Raw genomic sequence first — 19627 nt, 5'->3', positions numbered from 1 at the left:
AAGAGACACGTCTTCTTTGAGTGGCTTTTCATAGGAAAGGCATTTAGTTTATCCTCCTCAATTACCAAGAACATTGTGGAAAAGTCATATTCCTACCACAAAAAGAAAAAAAAAAGACTTCAACTAAAAGTTCCTAAAACAGTATTCAACACTGAATCATATTTAAATTGAGGGGAAAAAAGGAAAATAATTTTTAAAGGTTTGTTTCCCGTCTGACAGGCAAAAACTTATAGCAATCAAATAATTTGCTTTACTAGTAAGTAGGACAGAAGTCATGAATTAAGCAAGCAATATTTACATCTGTTAATGCAATATGCACTTGTTCTTAACGCGGTTAGTTTGTATAAATGAGACTAATCTCATTTACATTGTAAGCAAGAAACTCACCACTTGGCCCACATGTCATGTAGTGGGTAATAGAATTAGGAGCTTTGTTGCTCCCTAGACCTGCTTTTTGAATTTCTGTTTTCTTGTACTTTGTCCACATCTGCAGGAAAAAAGCATTTCATGTTATTTAATCAAAGATTAAACATAATACAGTTCATGAAGATAAGAAACTAAAGAGCTTTCATTAAGTAGGGCAAGGAGAGGGGATCTAACCTGATACACATCTCATTACTTAAAGACTGATTTTTTTATATTTTAAAAGCTATAAATAATATGCCTTCTTAGTGTCAGGTAGGCTTACTTATTGTGCTTATTATGTGACCATTTAGTAAATAAACAATGGTAAAGTAAAAAATAATCTTGCATACAGTGGAAGAAACATCCATAATGAAATATTTGTATAATTTACTTAGAAAACCTGGGCTTGAGGCATATTTCATAGGCAAATAATATACCTACTTACACTGTCAAAGCTAAAATTGCTTTGGTCAAAGGGGACCCAATGCTTAACAGTGTAAGTTTACAATGCCACACAAATAATAAGGGTATAATTTCTAGACATCTAGGCCAGGAATATGAAAGCTATTCAGTTTCATCTAAAATTAGGGACTGAATGAATCTCCATGTAGTTTTTCAAATAATCCTTTATTCGAATAATCCTAGGGTATTTATGGAGATGTCTTAGAGGAAAAAAAGTTTAGCTGTTCAATTAAGTGAGAGTTGCTTCACTTTTAATTTTTTTTTAAATTGGGGGCATCATTGTAAGATTTCATTTATAGAAACTATTATGTTGATATTTTAAAGTTTGGGAAGCATGGTCTCTAAATGATTTCCAAGGTTCTTCCCACTGCTAAATTTGATTCTAAGTGCTATGAAGAAACATGTAAGAAACTAGTGTTTTGGGGGAGTTTTATGACTCCACAGCTGGTGACAGTTTCTGGAGGAAGTCTAGTCTGTTTCTCAGATAATTATCAAGGCTCATGGACATGGTATGTAGCTTACTTGCACAGTGTGTGTTCTTTTTTTTGAAAACATGCTGTATATAAATATAACTATAGCCATTTGGGTTGCAAATACTTCTTTCCTGTCAGTGTAATTTTGTAAAATAATCATAGTTTTTAATATAATAGCACATGATTTCCCAATGTATTCTGCATAATTTTAGTATTTTAAATTTAGAGTGAATGGTTAGATTTTAATACTTAAAAAGCTGTAGTAGTTGTGAAATAAAACTTGACTCAACGTGGAAAATAAATAAGTATTACATTTGCATGATATACTCGTCTAATCTCACCTATATTTACCATTAAGTTGTATTACTAGGTTATGAGAAGAAAAGGGACACCAAAAACATTGCAATGTTAGGACTGACTGTGAAACAAACGGCAAAAAATAGATGGATGTATTCACATAGAAACTACATTAGGTAGTACTGAAAAATACGAAAATTTTTTGATTGCGTTCATTTGACTATTTGCTCTAGCACTATTTTTTGTAACAGCAAAGACGTATGGTCAAGATACAAATGGAAGGGGCCCACTGCCTGAATGATCTTGTGTAAGTACAAGAGGATGGCTTAATTTACAAAGGATACAAATTTCACTAAGTAAAGGTTTTTCTACAGATTGTTTTCTTTGGCCAAATTAACAACAATAATTAATATAACAACATGAAGTACATAATAATTTCCTCCCCCTGTAGAAAATTACATTCCAAAGCATTCCTTCCAGATGCCAGGCTATTATTATTATCAGTAATATTTAGGCTGAATCAAAATGGCAAAAACATTCCAGAGACAGAGCAAAGATATACTCTTCTGGAAGTAAGTGAATCAGGGTTATAAGTTTTTTGTTGTGTTTTATTCTGGGAGATAGAGATTCAAGTTTAGCTGATTCTGCTTTAAAAGTGCTATGACCACAGCAAGATAATTTTGAAGTTTATGACACTGGAGTCAAAGTTAGCAAATAGTTTCTCTATCTTATGATTATTTTTTATTGTAGCTAAGAGTTTGTATTTATTCTTTGTTCTAAAATTTGTTCTACTAAAAACATACCTGTTTGCTTAAATGGTTACAAATCCTAATAATATTTTAGCACAATGTACTCATTTTAGAAAATTCTTTTTTAATGTCAGACATATAATTTAATAATAAATTACAGAAGTAACCATCTTCCCCACTTTGTAAGCTTGCTACCCTTTTGAACAAAAGTCAGAATGCAAATTTCCAACACATTGAGTATGCTTGGTTTATTTCTCTTTGACTCTATATAAAAAAAGAACTGGAAAAACTACTGTTAACTCATTCCAAGTAAAAAAGCAACCTTGAAAGATGAAGAAAAGTGCAGAGAAAAAAAGAATTAATACAAATGCTCCTAGTCAGTATATAACTCATGTTTAAACTTGATGGGTTTTTTTAAGAATTACACTAAATTTGTGAGTATTAACAATGTTTTAAATCTGAACAATTTTATAAATATGGGCAGTAGTTTGCTACATAGAGTATTGAGTTATTAACTATTTCTTTGAAAATAAAATAGGACAAAAGGCATAATGAAATGGTAAAAGAAAATGACATATTTTTACGTATTTTCCTATACATGTGCAATATGAAGTGCACACTCTAGGGAAATAAAAAGAAAGCAGTGAGAAGAAGAGAAGAGGGAGGGAAGGGAAGCAGAAGGGAGGAATGGAAAAAGTGAGCATTCTTTTTTGGAAGCAACAAAGTAAATATGACTTGGAAATGCTTTCTTGGTAATTATAGCATGCAACTATTTTAACACGCTTCTAAAAGTAACAATCTCTTAACAGGCAACAGGGAATGTGAAAAAGGAGCATGTATTATTAAGGTTTTTAAAGTCATGCAGAAAATGTACAATGCAATTAATATTTCATGCAGACTTTGGTGTGGTTACACATTCACATTTATATACAAGACATCATGTACAGCCAAACACTATGCCACAATTTAAAAATAAAAATATGAATCTAGACAAATGATACTTTTCAATAGCAGCTCTTCAAATCAGATTAGAGAAGCATAGGGCATATCAAATGACATCAGTATTATATTGCGTAGTTTTGATCATACACAACCATATTCATACCAAACAGTTTGATTATCCTCAGAAACCAACAATGCAGCTTCTGTGTCATCAAGATAGAGGCATGCAGGAGCGATCAGATTATTGCTATCTACAGAAGACTGTGGGTTACTGTTACTAGGGTTCTGATTATCAGAAAACTGCTCATTATCTCTCTGTGCAGCTTTGTCCAAAGTGGGAAAAGCCTGGTCAGTTACTCTGTTGACTGGCCTGGGAGGTAACCCACTGATGTTACTAACTAACTCTGTATTCAGGGATAAAAATGGCTGAGATGGATGAGCCACGGTAAATGACCCGATGCTATCTTTAGCTGATACTAGAAATGCATCATTAGACATACTAACAGTGGCCAAAGTCTGGTTTAGAAAATGTGACCTTTCTGTTGAGTTTCTAGCCTGGGCATATAGAGACTCAGGCGTATCTGTAGCTAAATCATTTTGTGCACGAGAACCTACAGCATGTACTGGGCTGTGAAACGTATGAGAGGACCACTGGTGTAAACAGTACTCACTAGATGCTGCAGTGATGTCGCTATCAGCAGTAGCTGGTGATGGATCAACTGACATAGGTAGTCTACTGTCCTTGGTCAAAAAATCATGGATGCTTGTCCTTCGAGTAGTTCCTTCGGCAGTAGAGATTACACTGCTTGCACGAGGTAAAGTGGCATAAGGATTACTATCTTTTGATTGTCGTGACAAAGAAGTTTCTTTTACTAATTTTATCTTTCCTTGAGCGCCTGGTATAGTTTTTCCTGGAGAACTAATGAAGTGGGTGTCTTCAGTCTTCCGAGGACCAGGTCTCACAAATTGTTCAGGCTTAGTTGTCCGTCTGTCACAGAAGTCTCCTGGGGTTTTTCCACTTACTGACCTGGCCAGACCACAACTAATTGGTTTACTTTTTCCCAAAAAGTCAGAAGAGACAGACAAACTTTTCATTACTTCATCTAAAAGATTCTCTTGACTTGAGGACTTTATCTGTTAAAAAAAATAAAATCAAAGCAGGTTAGTAAGTAGCAGCCATGCTTTTACTTTGATATATTAGACTGTATGATACAAAATTGCTAATATCTCTAAATACTCCTTAACTTAAAAAAAAAAAAGCTCTAGGCCGGCCGAGTGGCGCGATGGTTAAGAACTCGCTTGGGACGCCAGAGGGCCCCGGTTCGGATCCCACATATGAGGGCCAGTGACACTGCCCTCCACAGCTAAGATGCTGAACAACAGCTCAACCTGGAGCTAGGCTGCCATGAGTCGCCGGTGACGGCGTGGGCTGCAGTCCCTGTGGCAGTGGGTTGCCATGGGCTACCGTGTGTAGCCAGCAGCCAGCGTGAGCGGCCGGCAGCCGCAGTGAGCGGCCGTCCAGAAGCCGGCGACTGATCTGCCTCGCCAGAGAAGAGCGCAATGATGGTGCCAACTTGGGCCAGTGAAGCGACATCCTCCACAACTAGATTGAAGAACAAAACGACAGCGACTTGTCTGTTCCCCTTCCCCCAACTCCCCAGCACTGTTCCCATCCCCCCAATTCCCCAATAAAAAATCTTAAAAAAAAAAAGCTCTAAAGTTCAATCATAGAAATTTAACTTGTAATGTCTATCTAAATTAAGGTCCCCTATAAAACTAACCTGTATTGAGGTAAGCTTGTTGCTTTCTTCCAAAAACTGCTGTAGAGTAACAACTTCACTTCCAGGGGAACCAGTTTTGATCTTGTGATGAGCTCGACTCTCTACTGTTTCAGGCATTTTGTGCTGCAGCACTGGACTTGATCTGGTTTGTCTTTTCAAGTACTGGACTGGACTGCTGCCACTGCTGGACCAAGCCTCATGATCATGAAGCAGGCTAAACTCTCCACTGCTATGGCTTTGTGGCCTGCTTTGGATATTAACTGCACCTGCTTTCGGAGTAAATGTGGTGTTAAAAGTTCAATAGAAATGAGCTTAGAACTATGTAAGTAATAACATTTTTTGACTGGATTCTTATGAAGAGTCAAACTGACTTTCAAGCTTTATTTAGAAATGCTCAGTAAACTGTGCTAAACTTTCATCGGTCTAACAATTGCCTGCTTATTTTGTCTGCCATGGACTTCCTTATCAGTCTACCAAGGCCTGTTTCCTTACTTAGTCAATCAGACAAATTGTATAAGCTCCACAAGGGCGAAGACTTGCTTTCACCTCCATACCACACCCAGAGCCTAAACATACAAAGCAAGCACTTACTACATTTGACGAGTAAATGAATGAATAAATAAGCGAATAATACATTTTTAAAGATTCAGGTTCAAATACAAGTTGACCCTTGAACAACACGAGGGTTAGGGGTGCTGACCTCTCAACGCTTCTACATATGTTCAAGAGTCAGCTGTAACTGAAAAACACCTCACAATTTAAAACAAAACATGATTATATGAACTGTAAATTATTGCAGAATATTAAAACCAAAAAGTGTTCCAAATGCTAAAAATTCAAATTCTTTGCCTTTCTAATGAAGTCTTTACTCCTTACTTGAAGGCTTCGCTGTTTACCCTTAATGAATAACCTTAAAGAAAAAATTTTTAACTAGCAGGCATATAAAGAAAGTGAAGAGGTGATATAATTATTTAGAAAATTCCAGTAAAAATATAAAATAAAAAAGGTAGTATTTTATTCTTTATTTAATGTTTGAATCATCTGATTGTTCCTTCTTTCCGATGTTGGTATGGTGGCTGTAGAGCCTTAAGATGCAGTTGAGGTTGAGCAACTGTATAGAATGTAAATGACTAGTTCTGGAAAAAAGCTTCCTAAAGTTTATGCTATTTCTTAAGAGTGCTGATTCATTTTCATCAATAGGAAACTATATAGATAGATATAGTATTGCGATAGAAAATGCAACTTTCCTTTGTTTACCAATCACAGAGTAGGCCATGAATGAATTTGGCTCAAGTTATGTAATAATTTTATAGAAATAAGATTTTCTTAAAATTTTCAAATCGGAAAAGAAACATCACATTTTCTGATTACATTTTTCTACTAATATACAAACATGATTACAAAAATGAAAATATAATCCCTCCTTGAAATCAGATTTTTGAGATCACAGCAATAAATTCATAGCATTAATGATAAAATAAAACTAAAACTGAGACAAAAGGATTTTATATTACAAAAAGCAATAAAACAATTGCATTCATTAGAATTTGAGAATTCTGGACTGTAGAGAATAACTGGTTCACCACCTGTTACAATCTATTAAACAATTCCAAATCTGAATAGGCAGTATACAAGTATCTTTTAGTCAAGGCTTCCAGACATTACATAAAAACCTCACCTTGGAATGTATATTAAAAAATTAAGGAAAAAAATCTTGAAATAATTCTTTATATGAGTTACATGCATCCACTTGGCTCTTGTTACACACATACACACACACACAATTGCCTTCTCAAATTAAAAAAAATATATTTCCCCTTATTTCGTGGATAAATTAAGTACTTCCAAAACACTTTCTGTAATGGGAATTCAATGTACATGCATCATGAGAAAATTAAGGACCATTTTAAAGACAAAGGCAAAACATAACTAAAATAAAAACCTACAGATATTTTTGAAGTATTAAGATTACAATGAAGTATTTTACCTGTGAAGATCAAAACTTGAAATAAGAATAACTGCTCCTGTTTTTACATTTGTGTACATTGAAATACGTTTGTATTCCAATGTGGAAAGTATAAAATGTTCAAAGGAACTATGTTCCAAACATAGATGATTTGAATTTCATACTTTACTCCAGAAACTTCACCAGTCTCCCTTTTATATCTGGAAATGGATGGGAACACATTAACAAATTTACCTACAGCGTACCTTTGACTTCATGGAGTGAAGCATTGTTATTGCTATTGCTAGTGGATGTTCTGCCACTATCAAGGCTTGCTGGTCTTGAAGCTAAATGAAAAAATCAGGAGACAGTGTGATAAAACTTCCGGCTGGTGACACTGCACTTTACATTCTGATCACAGAATGCTTTGAGGAAGCAATCATGCACACTTTCACAGGCTGAGCATGCCCACAGACAGCTGAATTTTACAGATTAGAGAGCAAAGGCGTTTCCACATAGCTCAGTAATGCTCTTGAGAACAGGACACTTCCGAAACAATAGTTGAGATACAAAGATAAGAAGACAAAGTGCACAGTTAGATTTGAATATGATTTGTAGATGGATACCAGGAGTGTGTTAGTTGAACAGAGTGAAATTCCCAAAAAAAAAAAAAGTTCTAGTGATTAGGTCACTTACAACAGATCAGACAAGGAACTCTGCACATTGTAGGGAGGCCACGAACAGGAGGTATATGAGCATCTGCACAGTTGATATCTTGTATTACTATTCATACAAGGGAAAACAACTGCACAGTGAACACAAACCTATCCTATTTCTTAAAATCCTGCTTATATATGAAATTCCTTTAACATTTATCCATTTATTGTTAATAATTTAGTTTGGTAAGATACGATTATCCAGGTAGAAATGTAAAAATCTGAAATGCTCAACATTGCTGAAAATGTGGTTTCTTAGAGGTTCATCCTTTACCAAAGTAAATATTTTTTAAACCAATGATAAAAAGTAACTCTTATAACTTTAAACTTATACCAAAATGGCAACAAAATTAGCTTTAAGCACTGTGAAGACATACTTCAGAAATGACCTTGACTAAAACAGAGACTATTTAGATGAAGCAGTAACCTTAAAGTGGGCACAAGGGCGTATTAGACCTGAAGAAATGGCAGAGGTAGCTATGAGATGCAGGTTAGATAAAACATGCTTGCTGGCAATGCACATTCATGGATTCAATGCAAGAGTCTTAGCATTCCCATTCTGTATGTAATATGACTCTCTAAATAAAGTTCATATCTTACCATGAACTCTTGATCCCGTACTAGAATCATCACTAATACCTTGTGGACTTATGTCTTCAAAAGATGTAGTATCTACATAAAATAGCAAAATGGATATAGAAATGTTTAACAAAAAACCCCATTGTAACATTTTATTTACGCAGAATATGGAAATTCTTTTTCAATCATGTATAATACATCTTAATTTAACATATTTCATAGACTCAATCAGAAACTGAAGCTAGGAGTAAAAAACAGAATAGCTCTGATGAGAGTTGACTCGCTTAAGGAAAACACCAGTAGCAATGAAACAATCTCCCCTGTGACCCTGCAAAACAAAGCAAGACCCTGGGTTGCTCTACATGGTTTTCTCTGTTTGAAGTCGTAGTGTTTTTAGGTTTTTAAAAAAAGCTATCACTCTCTCTTCCTCATACTTTACTTGGTTTACTTTTCCTTTTCTTGTTAGTTCATTAGCTGTTTATTGTGAAAGGCCTAGGAAAGATTTTACTTATTTGTATGTTTTAAATTTTTGAAATGATTTGAAAATTTCCTCAAATCAAAGCCAGATTGTTTTGATAATTATTTCAGGTTGTTGCTGTCAAAAAAGTACACATGGAAAAGTCACATTAAAATTCCTGTTGCCAACAGTTACACAACAGTGCAAATAGCAGACAGCCTATACCTTTATTATTAACCAACTGCTTGGATCTGAAGCCTGTAGAAGAGTTGACAGTTGAAAAGTTGATGGCTGTAGTAGAGAAGGCCATAGCTCCCAATTCTTTTCTCCTTTTACCCGTTGAAATATCATCAGGAACCTCCAAATTCTCAGTACTACCTGTCCACTGTCCTCCTGCTAGGACCATGGACTGCACCAGGTCATTCATGGCTGGGATGCAAATGAAAGCAAATGAATCAGCATGGTTAATGTATGTGCTCTTAATTTCTGTTTTGTATTATACATGATCTGGTTTTTGTCTATGGATTAATGCAAGTGGAAATCAAAAACTATAACCACAGGTCATTTGAATTCTGACATGCATTCAGCTGAATGAAATGAGTAGGCCAAAGGCTGATAGATTTCAGTAAATATCTGTATCCCACATCCACCCCCTTTAAAGATACCAAAAGGAATTTTACTCTGTACAACTGCCATGCTTTTGTGCAGTGATATGCGTAATAATTAGAAGCCTTCATAATGTGGTTTTGTGGTGATAAAAATGGAATGAATAAAGATGTAGAGCAGTTCTTATACAGCATCATTACTGAAAATGATAAAGAGTCCTTGGTCAGAGCAGGTTACTGAAGAAAATATTCATTTTATGAATCAAATAAGTATACCATTCAACAAAAACCTGAAAGAGATGATAGCCAAAGTGACAGACATTTAATGCGATTATGTAATTACTCATTCCACTTAAAAAAAGGAAAACCAGAGTATTATTATATAAAGAATGACAAACATTTTAAAGGGTTACAGGCCATTTTATTTATTTATTTAATCTAGTTCATTAAGGAAATAAATTCCTAATGCTAAAGGTTTCGCTATATTTTCTTTAAGTAAATTTCTTTGGGAAAAAAATCTCTATGGCATATAAAATTAAAGGGTTTTTTTCTGCCAATTTTAGAAAGCACTGGAAATTTACAAGTATATTATTACATGTATGACTAAATCTTTGCATCTATATGTATCAGTGAACATACATATAATGCAATTTCAGTGCCAGTTTTGGAAAAAAAAAATTCTTCCAGCTCCTTGTATTAGAGGAAGACTGTACTTTGCCAGATAAGGAAATTGGCACAGTCCAGAGAAAGGTTAGTGAAAAATTAGTAATGGAAGCCAGTGTAGTCATTTGAAAGAAGCTGAACTGTCATAAAGTCTTACACATGGAACGACGGTAGCAGGCCTTCATTTTGTCTTTATCCTTCGGTCTGTTCCTCAAAAAGGGCAGTCTTTTCAGTGCAACCACTTTAATGTCAGAGCATGAGGAAAAACAGAAACAGAAAAATGAAAGAAAAAAGGGAGAAGAACAGATGGGAGTTAAATGTTGAAATTAAGGACAGAAATGAATGTCTGAGTTTCAGCTTATGTATGCTATATTAAGGCTATTATTTTCGTGCTGCTGAGTGATAATGAAATATGAAATAAGCACTCTGATACTTTAAAATACTTGAAAAAGCACTGAAGACAATGATGAGGAACACATACTTTGAAAGCTTGGATTGGCTCAAGTCCGATAAATACAGGAACTGGTTAGAATTACTATGGAAGGAACAATTTTCCTAGTTAAGTTTAAAATTAGGGCTACTGGTGGGGTGGGCCAGAGTATACATGATGAAAATGTACAAGGCTTTTCAATCCTCTATTTTCCTTAACTTTTTAAATTATAAGGCTATATGGAAAAAATCATTTAGGAAAACGCTAATTCTGTAAGAGTACTTTAGTAAAACACATCAACAAAAACTAGGGTGCCAGGGGATGTTTATAAGAAACTTATAAACAGAAACTTTTAAAACTTTCATTATTTTCTTGAGCTTTAATAAAGAAATAGGGAATTACTTCTTGGTTTAAACTGAATTCTCATGCATTATTTAATAGCACCATGAAAATATATATTCTTTTAAACAAAGTCAAAAGATAAAATGAGTCATTATATGAATTTCATTTTACAAAAGGTTGTTGGGAAAAGAGAAAAAAAAGAGTATTTTGACGGTAGTAATAAGTGCTAGCACTAAGTTCTGATAAGGCTAAAAGTTAAGGAGGCACCCTAAGGCAAGCAAAATAGACCCCCCAAAAAATGTATGTATGACATTTTTAGATATTTGGAAAGGCTTTTTAGGTGAGGCTATTAAAAAGTCAAAGATAGCACTGCAAAAAAATTAGGTTTATAACTATAATAGGAGTCATTAGCACAAAAATAAAAATGTTCACTAGAGTTATTAACATTCTTAAGCTACATTTTATAAGATTTGAATACAAAAAACTGTTACACGTTTTTGGAACTACCGTTTAGGAGTTAGGAAACAACTTGCATAATGACTTAAAAACGTATTGGACATAGCCTTAACAACTATGCTCTTTCTCAGGGTTTGCCTTTATCTTGCAAATAATCAAAGCTCTTTTGACAAACTGACAAGTATCATTCAACAAGGAAGATGCAGTGGACATACAGCTTTGTAACTTATGTGATTGCTGTTGGAAATAATCATGATTCATTTAAGCTTTTGACTTATTATTTATTTTCTAGCTAGGTAAAACACAGGTATTTTCTTTCTTTTTCTTTTTTTTTAACAGCTGAACCATCCTACCACCTGTTGGCAGCTCAGCGGCAGCTCAGCTTGGGCGCAGCATCATTGGCCCATGTGGGAATCGAACCAGCGGCCCTGTTGTTCAGAGCTCGTGCTCTTAAGCTGACTCTTAACCAACTGGGCCACTCAGCCAGCCCAAACACAGGTATTTTCAATGATTAAAAAGAAATGAACTGAAAGCAATGTAAAAATGGACACTTAGCTAAAACAAAGCTGTGTGGTTGCAGCATGCACATGTCTTGTTTAGATACTTCCTCTTTCTGTTTTCAACTGTTGTCCAAAGACTGCTTTACTGACAGACAGATACTCTTCCAAAAGGGACAGGACAAAAGGAGTTTTAAATTTGCCAGTGGTGGAATGTGATCCCTCTTATGGCAATCAGTTTTCAGACAATGTTCTTTCCCCAGACTATACTGAAATTAAGGGAACATTAGCATTGTTGGGTTTCGTGTTTATTTTAAGAATTCTAAATTTGAACAGTTGAAGAAAAGGAGAATATTACTTCTTTTTGATTCTTATTCTGGATGTTTCAACAAACAGTATGAAGGAATGACAGGTTTATATTTAAAACAAACAAGATAACCTCAAAAAAGACTGCCATGCCTTTCTTGCGTATGCTCTGTGAATTGAAATATCTTCCTTTAATTAAAAACATTAAGTATACCCATTACTATTTCTGATTTAATAAAATGTCAGGTATTTTAAATCTAAAGGTAGTAAATAAAATTAAATTATCTGGCACTCTTGTAAGGAAAACTCGATCTCTCTCTACAATAATCCTCAGAGGTTTCGTGTAGATTTGGCTGACAAGACTAGATAGCAAAAGTTCCATGTAACAACAAAATTAAGTGGGAATATACAATTAAACAACTTTCTTCAGCCTAATACATACATACATATAAAAATATTTATATATGTATGTATGTGTATATACATATGTATATGTACATATGAATATGTGCATATATGTATGTGTATGATTTTTTTGTTGCTTAGTTATGGATTCTAGTTGTTAGGGTGCTAAAGTTGTGTTCTGAAATATACTCTACGGTGAATATGTAATACCCTACACCTAAAAATGCTGCCTTTTCAGAGATAATTCCCCTAAGGCCAAAACACTGTCTATTGTTTGAGTGTTTTGAGAATTACCCATCGAATGAATAGTCTAGTCCTAATGGACGTAGTAGCTGTTTTTGCCTGCTATTGACTTTAAAAGAATAGTAGTGAAATTTATATATATACATGTATACATATACTATAAACATATAAATGATATAAATACTCATATATATGCGATATTTATATATGTAATCCATTTTTTAAAATTGATGACTAGTGATAAGAGTGAGTGGATTCAAAGTATCCTGTTTACATATTTTATAAGAACATTGATAGTCATCAACTTTTTGACATCTTCAAAAGGCCTAGCATTGCATTTTTTTCTCTTTCTCTTAAAATATATTTCTTTAGGCTTTTACTTTGCCCTTGCTGTTTAGCTAAGCATACTAGTAATGAAATAAAAAGATTATAAACTGTATAAGGCATATTATGATGTGATACTTCTATACTGGTAATTTAAAAAATTAAATCACAAGTTTATATACAAATTTTCATCTCTCCATCTATTGTAACCAATCCTTTATCAAGCAATCTCTCAATAATGTTCATAACCTTCAATTATTTCTAAATCTTTCTAACATCCTCTTCAAATTCATACCTATTTTTTTGCTTCCCCCCAATGTAACTTTACTTCAATTTAATACTATCAAAGTATATGAGTAAGAACTAATTATAAAATGCTTTATTATTCTATTTTGTTATAAATAATTATGAAAATAAGCTCTTACAAGTACTTCTCACTAGCCCCTCATAATCATCCTGTTAAGTATGACACAAAGGAAAAATGCTTGCCTATATTACTAGAATTAGCCAAGTGGCAGAGGTATTCTGGCTCTTATTTCAATATTCTTTGTACACTATTTTACCTCCCTAGCCAAATGATGGTATCTCTGTGTTTGGGATACCTCTAAATGCACAATAAAGAAAACCATGTGGTTATGCATTATTGCAGGATGCAATGCATTTTGTAATTGTATGGAGTTAAAAAGAAATGAATTCATTATACTACCCAAAGGGCTGTTGAGATTATTTAAAAGAAATATTTAGAAAGGATTCTAAATCAATATTAGAGATCACAAATATTTAAAGAGTTTAAGCACTCACTGCTGCTTTTCTTGGTTCCCAAAGTTTGGCCATCTTCTAAAGAGTTTGAACCTACTGAAGAACTATCTTGACTATCTTGATGGGGGAGTTGAAGAAATCCTTCACTGGAGTCTGAGCGGGTAGGTGTTAAGGTTAGAGATTTCTGACGTTCCCGATTAATATCTTTCTTAGACTTTATCAACTTCCTCATTTTTAAAGTAATCCAGTTGCCTCTCCTGATAGATTAAAAAATTCTTATCAGTCTAAAAATCAACACACAAGTCCTTCACAAAATTAAAATGTTTGAAATATAATTTTCTTTTCAGGATAAAAATGAATAAAATTAGGCTAATAGTACCTTCTAGGAGGAGATGGCTCATAAAATTTGTATTGATCCATAATTTTCTCTTCTAATTTCTCCTTTTGTCGTCTTAATTCATTTAGCTTATCACTATAAAAATAAAAATTACATTTTAGGACATGCATATTTTGTACAGTTATGAATGATATTAAGTTATTCTGTGACATGATCTAACTTCTCAAAACATAAATACAGATACCATAGTTGACAACTAAGAATTTATTAGGTGGTAACAATGGGATTTTTTTCAAGTTTCTCCTTTTCTTTAAATTTACACCTTACTTAAATAAAAGTATATGGGATTTAAAGTTTCAATTCTTCAATAGGATTTGTTTTAAGATAATGTTCCATATTACAATCTCATCATGACAAAAAAATTCTTTTAACATCTTTTTTACAGCTATTAAACAACATTATGTCAACACTGACTTTTCCCCCTGTTCTTGGATCTTTAGTATCTCAGATCACTATTGGAATGAAGGGTGATTTATTATAATTCACATGGGCAAAAAATTAAGATGGATAGTTTGCTTATAATTACAAATAGAATAAATAATCTTGCAACTGCATCTCTATGCAAACAGATTTTTTTCCCTTTATAGCAGAATTATTTAGGCTAATATACTTGTAGGGAATTATTTCCTGCCTTCAGCAAGCATGAATATACTACACTTTCACCACCCCTCAGTTTCATTTTTATGTTCTTATTGGATATATTATACAGAGAAAAAAATCAAAGATCACAATCCAAAGTCAAATGAACTCTTTAAAAAAAAAGTGATGCCAAAGAATACTATTTACTCAACATTTAGTGATCATTTACAATGAGGAAGGCTGAGGTGTATATAAAGATGAATAATAAGTAGCCCAGTTCTGATTATAATATAGGAGACAGAGGGTACATACATAAATGACTATTATAAGCCAGGGCAGCAGTAGTGCCAAAATAAAAGTACTGTGGAGGTACAACAGGAACTTATAAAAAGGAGAATATTTCTATCCTGGATGACCAAAGAAAAAGGCCATATTAGACAGACTGAAAAGGAAAGGTAAGGATGCTAAATGAATCATTCTTGAGAAGTGGTGCGAGTTTCGGGTTAAGATTTTGCTCAACAGAAAGTCAGAAATATGGAAAGTTTCATTACAAAGTGACATTATGAAATCTTTGCTTTAGGTATCTCAAACTCAACAATAGAATGGATATATCAGAAAGGATGGAGTTAAAGGAAGCATCTAGGAAGCTAATTGGGATAGTCCAGTTGAGAGGTAAGGTTGCATCAGGGTAGTGCGGACTAGAAGGAATTAATTTGAGAGATTCTAAGGAAGAAGACGCTTTGTGAACAGAAGTTGCCAACAGTTATACCACAGTGCAAAGAGCAGATAGTCTAAACCTCCCAATTCTTTTCTCCTTTTTCCTATTGAAATTTATCAGGAATCTCCAAATTTTCAGTACTACCTGTTCACTGTCACTCCTGCTAGGACCATGTGACAGAGCCATTCACACAGATTGTCTGACATGTAAATGTAAGGTGGACGCCTTTAATTTAAATTAAAAAAATCACAATAGATACTAATATTTATAAGTCAATATATAGATACAATCACTGAAACCTTGGAAATGATTAGTCACCAAGGGTAAGAACACTAAGAAGATAAAGCTGTGGATAATGCCTCTGCTTAAGGGACAGGAAACTTAAATATACTCACTGCTTCTTAAGCTAGAATACCTCTTTATATAAGGCCGAGAGTAAAGGCATTACATACCCCTGAAAGGATTGAAGGTGTAGTCCACAGTGGGCAGCTAAAAATGTGAAATTTCTTTGAAGTTTGGCATTTATCTTAAGAGTTCATGCAAAACTCTAGCTTTTGCTCCATGATATATCTGTGTATTAATATAAAAATAACGTCCCCTACCCCACATTTTATAATAAAATTGATGCTTCAAGAAATGCATAATGTATCCTGGTTTCCTATGTGCCCTGGCTCACCATCGTGTACATCATGTCTGAAAGGCACAGGTATATTATTTCATTTACTCCTGAGGATAATTCTGGAAGTAGATGTTATAGCTCTATTTTGCAGAAAAAGAAACCAATGGTCAAAGAAATCAAGTAACTAGTGTATAATCACATAGCTTGTGATTGGAAGAATTGGGTTTGAATTTTAGCGGTTTGATTTTTACATCTGGGCTTTCCATTATACTATGGTGCTTCTCATTTAGGGAAAAGGGGAAGAGAAGACTTTGGTAAAGGGACATCATGGTGTAATACAAAGACTACCCACTGAGCTGCCCAGGCCCAAATCCCTGATTTTAGAAGACTCCTCCACTCGCCACACAATTTACCAACAAATAAACCCAGTCAATTCTCTCTCTTTTGTATTTGATCTCAAATACTACTGCTTGTGAAATATTTTTCACTACATTATTGCAACAGCCTTCTTAAAACTTACTTCTTGTCTATTCTCAGAACCTCCAATCCATACTCTAAAATGTCATCAACGCTTTTTTTTAAAAAACGCAAATCCGATCGTATTACTCCCTTGCTCAAAATTTTCAGCGCCTCCTTTGTATGACATAGAAAAGCCTCTGAGAAGTGGCTCCTGAGTGTTTCTCCACAGCGCTGCTGCTCCTCTTTCCTAAATGTTGCTCCAGCAAGAACAATTAATGTTTAGACCCTGTGCCATATCGTAATACACTTTCATCACACCACCATGTTTTTTCATTTGCTGCTGCCTTGGCCGGTTATGCCTCCTCAGGTGAACTTCTATTGAACGTTTAAGTTGTAGCTCAAGCAATTATCTTTGGAAAGTCCACCTTGGCTTTCCCAGACTAAGGCTGCTATATTTCTATAGCCTCCTACACATAACCTCCATTAAGGCAACTATCTGTATTCCTTGCTTTATTATATTACTAGTTCCTTAAGAGCAGGGCCCATGTTTTCATGTGAGTATTTCTGGTTATTAGCACAGAGCCTGGAACGTAAGCATTCAAACATATATGTTGAAATAATAATGTTGAAAATAAAAAAAATATTAGCATTGAGTTTTCTTTGCCATCAGGTATAGCAATGATAAAATGATGAGTAATATTTTGGAATGCAAAATTATTTGATACCTACATGTACTGTCTTTGTTCAACATGAAAAAGATCCTTGCTTTCCATATTCTGTTCCAACAGTGTTCTGTTCTGCAGCATTAATGTCTGAATTTGATCTAGTAGATGTCGATTTTCTTCTTCTAAATTTCCTTTAAGTTGGCTTAGCAACTGTTTGAACACAAACATTCATTTTTTAAAATGTCAACATTTGCATTTAACATAAATCACCTAAAACATCTGAAAAATATAAACACAATTTAACTCTACATACAACTTCAGACTTAAGTCTGCTGCTATTTGAACAAATAAATGGTTGCACTTTGATTAGAAAGTGAGTGATTAGTACTAATGACAGCTAAAGCACTGGGTTATGTGCTGTACATATATATTTTCATAATTCTCACAAACACTGGGTTTGCCATATAATAAATTACCTGGTTCCAAAAACACTGCTTTCTTCAAAACTGTTTAACTTATAGTCCAAAAGCTAAATTCAAATCTCTGGTCGTCTGTTTCAGTAGCTATTAAACACTGGACAAGTTAGTTAATTCTCTGAGCTTCAGTGACCTCATTTATAAAATGAGAATAATAATTCCCATCCCCCAAGATTTTTGTAAAGATAAATAATATATGTAAAGTACCTGGTGTCATGACTACGGCATGCAGTAGGTACTTAATATACTTCATTCTTCCCCCAACCACTGTTTTCAAGGAACCTTAAAAGTCTGTATATAGTTTTCGTGGCTTGAACAAAGGAGTTAGACAACCTTGTCAATGGTTGGTATTACTAGCTCATATTACTTGTAGCTGGGATGCTAGTAGCATTGAGCTGCTTTTTCTCTATAGATAATGGAAATTGGAAATATGCTTAGTTAAGCCAGGGGTTCCAATAAAAGTCAGAAAACCAAAGTAGTGATTCTCAAAATTTAGCATCACTTGTAAAGTATATTTTAAAAATGTAGATTTCTAGGTGTTATCATTCGAATTCAGGTCTGGAGTAGAGCCCCAAGATCTATATTTAAAAAAAAATTACAAAAATAACCCGTACTCAAAAAAAAATAAATAAATCAAAACAAACATTTAAAAAAGTCTAAAAAAGTACAGAAAAGCAGCTTATGAATATCTATAAACAGCCATCTAGATCTAAGAACTGTCAATATTGTGTTAGGTTTGTTTTATCTATTGGGTTGACCGAAGTGTCATGATGTATTTTTTCTACGTTTTTTGTTGCAAAATCGTGTCATGACTTTTCCGACAACTCGAAATATATTACTAAATTGAAATACAACGTGTGGCAGATTCATTGCAAAATTGAATCCGGTTATCCTCCTCCCTATACCTAATCGATTCTCTTACAATGTGACTCTCACTTTTCCCGTCAAGTAGTAGAACCTATTTTCCCTTTTGCTGAATCTGGAATGCCTTTGGCCAAGAGAAGGAGATGGAAGTGATGGTGTGACAGTTTCAAGCCTAGGCCTCAAGAAGCCTTATGTACCTTCACACAGTCTTTTGGAATCCTGCTGGAGGATGAGAGACCACATAAACAGTGAAGAGTTATGCTAGCTGGGCCATCCTCAACCAGCCAGCCCTCAGCGTTCATGTCAGCTAACTGCAGGGGCAGGAACAAGCCCCACTAAGATCAGCTATTTTGGCCCACAAATTAATGCATAGATCAGCACATCTGTTCAACTGACCAACAGACTCATGAGCAAAAATAAACATTCACTGTCCATTATGGTTGTTATACAACATTATTGTGTCAAAAGACATTGATAAAACATATATACAGAAAAAGGAACATATTTTAAGTGTATATACAGCTCAGTGAATTATCACAAAGTAGACACACGTGTGAAACCAGCACCCAGAGCAAGGAACAGCACATTAGTAGTATTCCAGAAATACTCACTGTGCTCTCTTCCAATCACCATCCCTTCTCACAAAGATTCGTATTTTCATACCCTCCAAACTATGTTCATTGACTTAGACCCTAGCTAAGAGTTAACACTGGACTCAAGTTGGGACAATCAGCCAGTTAAGGAATTAACTAGGACCCTTTCTGGTCTCTCCTGAGCAGCTTTCCAGTCCACTAGTGACATGTAGGATCTTATCAAGACCTGCTATGACTGGCTGTCTCATTCCTTGGATCTCCTGGTTAAATTTCTTTTTTTTTTTTTTAAAGATTTTCATTAGGGAATTGGAGGGATGGGAACAGTGCTGGGGAATTAGGGGAAGGGGAACAGACAAGTTGCTGTCATTTTGTTCTTCAGTCTAGTTGTGGAGGACATTGCTTCACTGGCCCAAGTTGGCAC

At 34.4% G+C, this 19627-nt stretch overlaps 1 protein-coding gene across 11 annotated transcripts in view; it reads right to left on the bottom strand.

Annotated features, from left to right (window-relative positions):
• The window catches only part of CCDC88A (coiled-coil and HOOK domain protein 88A), a 125667-nt gene that overhangs the window by 3871 nt on the left and 102169 nt on the right, over positions 1 to 19627 (bottom strand). Inside the window, exons 23-33 of one of the 11 annotated variants that reach the window (XM_019662117.1) lie at positions 17338 to 17483; positions 14216 to 14308; positions 13879 to 14093; positions 10232 to 10315; positions 9032 to 9235; positions 8371 to 8442; positions 7751 to 7813; positions 7321 to 7401; positions 5110 to 5378; positions 4000 to 4462; positions 388 to 487 (exon numbers count right to left, since the gene is read on the bottom strand). In XM_019662117.1, the coding sequence (XP_019517662.1) occupies positions 423 to 487; positions 4000 to 4462; positions 5110 to 5378; positions 7321 to 7401; positions 7751 to 7813; positions 8371 to 8442; positions 9032 to 9235; positions 10232 to 10315; positions 13879 to 14093; positions 14216 to 14308; positions 17338 to 17483 (1755 nt within the window). In that variant the 3' untranslated portion in view covers positions 388 to 422. The other 10 variants (XM_019662118.1, XM_019662109.1, XM_019662110.1 and 7 more) reach the window with 10 other exon arrangements.

This window comes from Hipposideros armiger, unplaced genomic scaffold, assembly GCF_001890085.2.
Source record: "Hipposideros armiger isolate ML-2016 unplaced genomic scaffold, ASM189008v1 scaffold_366, whole genome shotgun sequence".
In the NCBI taxonomy this organism is placed as follows: domain Eukaryota; kingdom Metazoa; phylum Chordata; class Mammalia; order Chiroptera; family Hipposideridae; genus Hipposideros; species Hipposideros armiger.
Note: the sequence above shows the minus strand (reverse complement) of the source record. Positions and strands in the feature narration are given on the sequence as shown.